This window comes from Anas acuta, chromosome Z, assembly GCF_963932015.1.
Source record: "Anas acuta chromosome Z, bAnaAcu1.1, whole genome shotgun sequence".
NCBI lineage: Eukaryota > Metazoa > Chordata > Aves > Anseriformes > Anatidae > Anas > Anas acuta.
Genome location: NC_089017.1, coordinates 41,047,090 through 41,051,281, shown reverse-complemented (window position 1 = coordinate 41,051,281; position 4,192 = coordinate 41,047,090). Strand labels below are relative to the sequence as shown.

The 4,192-nt window shown below is 32.4% G+C and overlaps 1 protein-coding gene across 2 annotated transcripts in view; it reads left to right on the top strand.

Moving 5' to 3' along the window:
- Positions 1-317: 317 nt before the first annotated feature.
- CNTNAP4 (contactin associated protein family member 4) overlaps positions 318-4,192 on the top strand; it is a 218,221-nt gene continuing 214,346 nt past the window's right edge. Inside the window, exon 1 of one of the 2 annotated variants that reach the window (XM_068667353.1) lies at positions 318-584. In XM_068667353.1, coding sequence (XP_068523454.1) covers positions 500-584 — 85 coding nt within the window. In that variant the 5' untranslated portion in view covers positions 318-499. The remainder of the gene's footprint in view (positions 585-4,192) is intronic. The other variant, XM_068667352.1, reaches the window with a different exon arrangement.

The following is a 4,192-nucleotide window of genomic DNA, read 5'->3' as shown; positions in this document are numbered from 1 at the left end:
AGAAAAAAGGGAACTGTCTAGGGCAAGCACGTAGCAAGCATGGAGCAAGAGGTTTGTCTTAGTGCTCATGTGCTGGTTGCTCTGTTTTATTGTCTGGCTTTCGTCAGAGCTTCACATTTCCTACCTGTCACCACAAGGGGTGTCCAGGACGCGTTGTGAGCGTGCAGCCCCTGAAAGCAAGCTGCGCAGGGTAGCCTGGCTGTTTAGCGCTGAATGATTCTGTGAAACTGGAGGAGAGATTCTTGCTGCTCTTCGGGGATTGCTGCTGCTGTGGTGGTGGTGGTGGTGGTTGGGGGGGGGGGTAACAAATTTGGAGGTGTGTATTCATGTATGAGGAGATGCCGAGTGCATTTGATTGAGGTGTCTGCCTGCTGGAAAGCACTGCGAGAAGAGAAACAGAGAGGGAGGCAGTGAGAAGAAGAGGCAAGAATAAGACTGAAGTACAGAGCAGCTGTTTCCTAATACTCTGGTTCTTTTGGATGCCTTAGTGAATGTGAACATGGATTCTGTCACTGAGATCTTCTTGAAGCTGCTGTTTCTCATATCTGTTCGTAACTGGAACATGGTAGTGGCAGGGAATAAATGTAAGTACTATATATGATTTAAAACTCAATACAGAGTGTTTTGAAAACTTCCAGGATATTTTATTTATATTTAGAATAAATATTTTTCGGGGATTAATGTTTATTGTTTTGAAATCATGCCTTCAAGTTACTAGGCTGAAAATATTATAAAATCCTTCTATGGATTTTCATTGTGTCTAGGTACAGAACACTGTTTATAAACCTTACATTCTGAGAGTATCTGAAAGCATTTTACATAGAGATATATGTTCAGACCCATTTGCATTTTTGTTTTCTGTTTATAATTGCAGCTTTTTCTAAGGAATTATGTCTTACATGGAAATTACTGGCAGATCTCTATTGTGTAATGCATCAGCTTGTTTTTTAGCAATTTATAATTTTGAAAGCTGGTATCTGCATCTCCTGAATTAAGCTAGCACTCAGATAATTCTGATTGACATTACTGTGTAGTTCAACATCAATACAAATATAACAATGAAAAATGCAGATAACGGGACTTTATGGGTTCTGCATTTCTTGCATAGGGAGTATTGTATATTCATGGCTAAAAAAGACTATGCTATCTGTTCCATCAGAAAGTTTAAAAAAAATGAGCAAATCATAGTTAGCCAGTAGGGTGGTATTACAAAATAAAGACAGTGATTATAGTTTTAAAGAGAATCTGCCCTCTAGGACAAAAATCTGATATATATCCTAAATATCTCTGGTTTCAGTGTTGAATTACATTAATCATCCTTAAATCTAAAAAAGAAAAATAACTTACAAGAAAATTAATTTTAAGACTTTTTCTCATTCAGTAATTGTTTTGAGATATACTTGTTCCTTTTAATTCAGCATAAACATTCTGAAGGATTTAATTCTGCATACATGTGGTATAACAGTTGCTTAAATACCAGATGCTCATTATCTGAACTGAGCATATTTTCTTTCCTTCCTGTTAAAGCACTGGCAGAGTCACATCACAGAGATGGTGAGGGTAGAAGCAATATCTGTATGGAAAGAAAGTGAATGCCAAAGCAAGGAGGAATGTTCAGGAATAACCTTACAGACCAGTGGCAGGGGCAGCTCCTTGGAAACATTGGAACAATGACAGAGAAGTTTGAAGTGTTGTGTGGGTCTATAGACTAGGGTTTTGCATAAGGATGGTTTGTAAACCAAGCATGCTCCCATGAGCCAGAAGTTCACACTGCAGCACAAAAATGATCTTGTGCTGTCATTCAGTAATGATATCTCATTTGATACTCAAGTGCATAGAGTAGCCCTAAACATGAATACTAAGTTCCTCTTGTTAAACACCCTTCTGCAATCCAGCCACAGCTTTAATTCTCTTCATCATTCTGCATTGTACAGTTTATGAATACATCCATTTTCACAGGACCATGATAATTGAATTGCACATTAATAGCATTTGGCACTATGCACAAAGCTAAATCAGTCGATTACAGGGAGGTATATTAAAACCGTGGAAAAAAAAAAAAAAAAAAAAAAAAAAAGACTTGCAGCATACAGCAAAGCAGTAAAACACTAGGGGTCACTCTTACAATTTAGGAAACAAGATTTGAGGAAAAGACTCAAACTGCTTGCTCTCAACGCAGAATTACGAAGCATAAAATAAATCTGGTATGAAAAACATTTATTTTTGGCTTTCAAATACTTCTCAAAATCAGCCAAACTCAAATACAGTATAAAATGAGTGACCTGAATTAATAGATTTTTCACACTTAGGCTAATATTTGTAAATGATTTGTTATTTTATTTATGAATGTATCCCAGCTACTATGTCAAAACATTCATTTGAACTGAGAAAGGAAGAACTCTACCCGTTCTACAGGAAATGAAACTGATTGTAGAAATGTGAAATTGGATTAAAAAGGAATGAATGTTAACATCTGAACAAAAGAAAGCTTGGCCAACCTAGTGTCTTTCTCCATTCCAGTATCTAACCTGGGAAAAATAAATAAATAAATAAATAAATAAATAAATAAATAAATAAATAAATAAATAAATAAATAAATAAATAAATAAATAAATAACCACCACACACAAAAACAAACAAACAGACAAACAAAACTTTTATATATATAAACATATATCATATCATATCATATCATATCATATTATATTATATTATATATTATTTTGGAAATAAATCTTTCACTGGAAGAATTAGTTTATTTTAAAGTGACAGTTTCCATCTCATGTATCAACATGTGAACTTAGTGCATTAGATTTCGCAGAATAATCTCAGGAGAAAGCCTTTTCATAACTAATGATTATAGCCAATACACGTAGCAGCCATTATATATTCATTTGAACTTTAATCTTTTCTTCTTAAGAAGTTAATCAGGAGTTGAAATCATTTTCAGTAGATCTATTATAGACATTAATTTATTCAAAGATGTTTATGAAAGCATGTAAAAATCAGTTTCCTTGCATGAATTTTCGTGGATAGTGGATTGTCAATCATCAAAGTAAATAAGATACTTTTTTTTTTTTCTTCCTCTAAAGTAATCAACTACTTTTCCTTTAATTTTGTGTTTGTTTTTTAATACCAGATCATGAATACTTCATCTTTCTTTGGCTAACAGATATAAAGAAAATATATAAAATATATAAAGACCAAAGTAACTAAGTCAATTCTGTAAAGTAAAATTCTTGGACCAAATATTCACATATTCAGAGTTATTTCTGTGTTAAAGAAAACTCAGGATTCCTTCTTTCAATGAATGATTGTTGCATTTTTAGGTATTTTGAAGATGACAGATACATCATCTATAAAATGAGAGTTAATATGATTTTTTTTTCTTTATCATTTTGAAAACATAATTATAACTTTTCCTACCAAAAGAGGTAATAATTGCTGCTGGAAAAACAAATCTTGTAAAAGTTCTATAGTAATGCTTCTCCTTGATATCTGCTTCCTTTGTTTTCTTCCTCATAAAGAATTACACTCCCAAGGCATTGAGAAGCTTGAAAAACACATCTGTGAACAGGAAAGTGTGTAAGGTCAAAAGTGAGTTTTAAATAGTTTTAAATGAGGTATTAAATCATAACTTCTTTACACTTTTTTTTTTTTTTTTCACTGTAAACTCTCTAAACCTCAAATATTGCATGAAATATGATAAAAGCCTCTACACATATTGACTCAACAGACTAAAAATTTTTAATGTCAATCTTGTAAATGGAATTAAAAACAAAACATGTAAATTCTTTCCATGTAAATTCTCAGTTCTTTATACTTCCCTTTGTAAAACTATTCAGTTTTACAAAACCTTCTATTTTCTCAATTCAGATTTCCATATTTTTACTTCAAAGACTGTATTTTTATAAACCCCAAAATGTTTATTATTATTTTTATCAACAATTTATTATTATCATCATCGTCATCACCATCATCATTGTTATTAATATGCCGGACTTCTTGCTAAAGGCTTCCTCTAAGTCCAGCAAAGAATGACTATTAATGATAGTGAGATTTTCATATAGAGGAGTCCACAATCATATATGTTCATAATATTATCATATGCAAGTCACTGTACAAGTAATATCACCAGTGAAGAAGTTTACTTACTACAAGAAAAGTATTGCAATGTAATTTAGAAAATGTT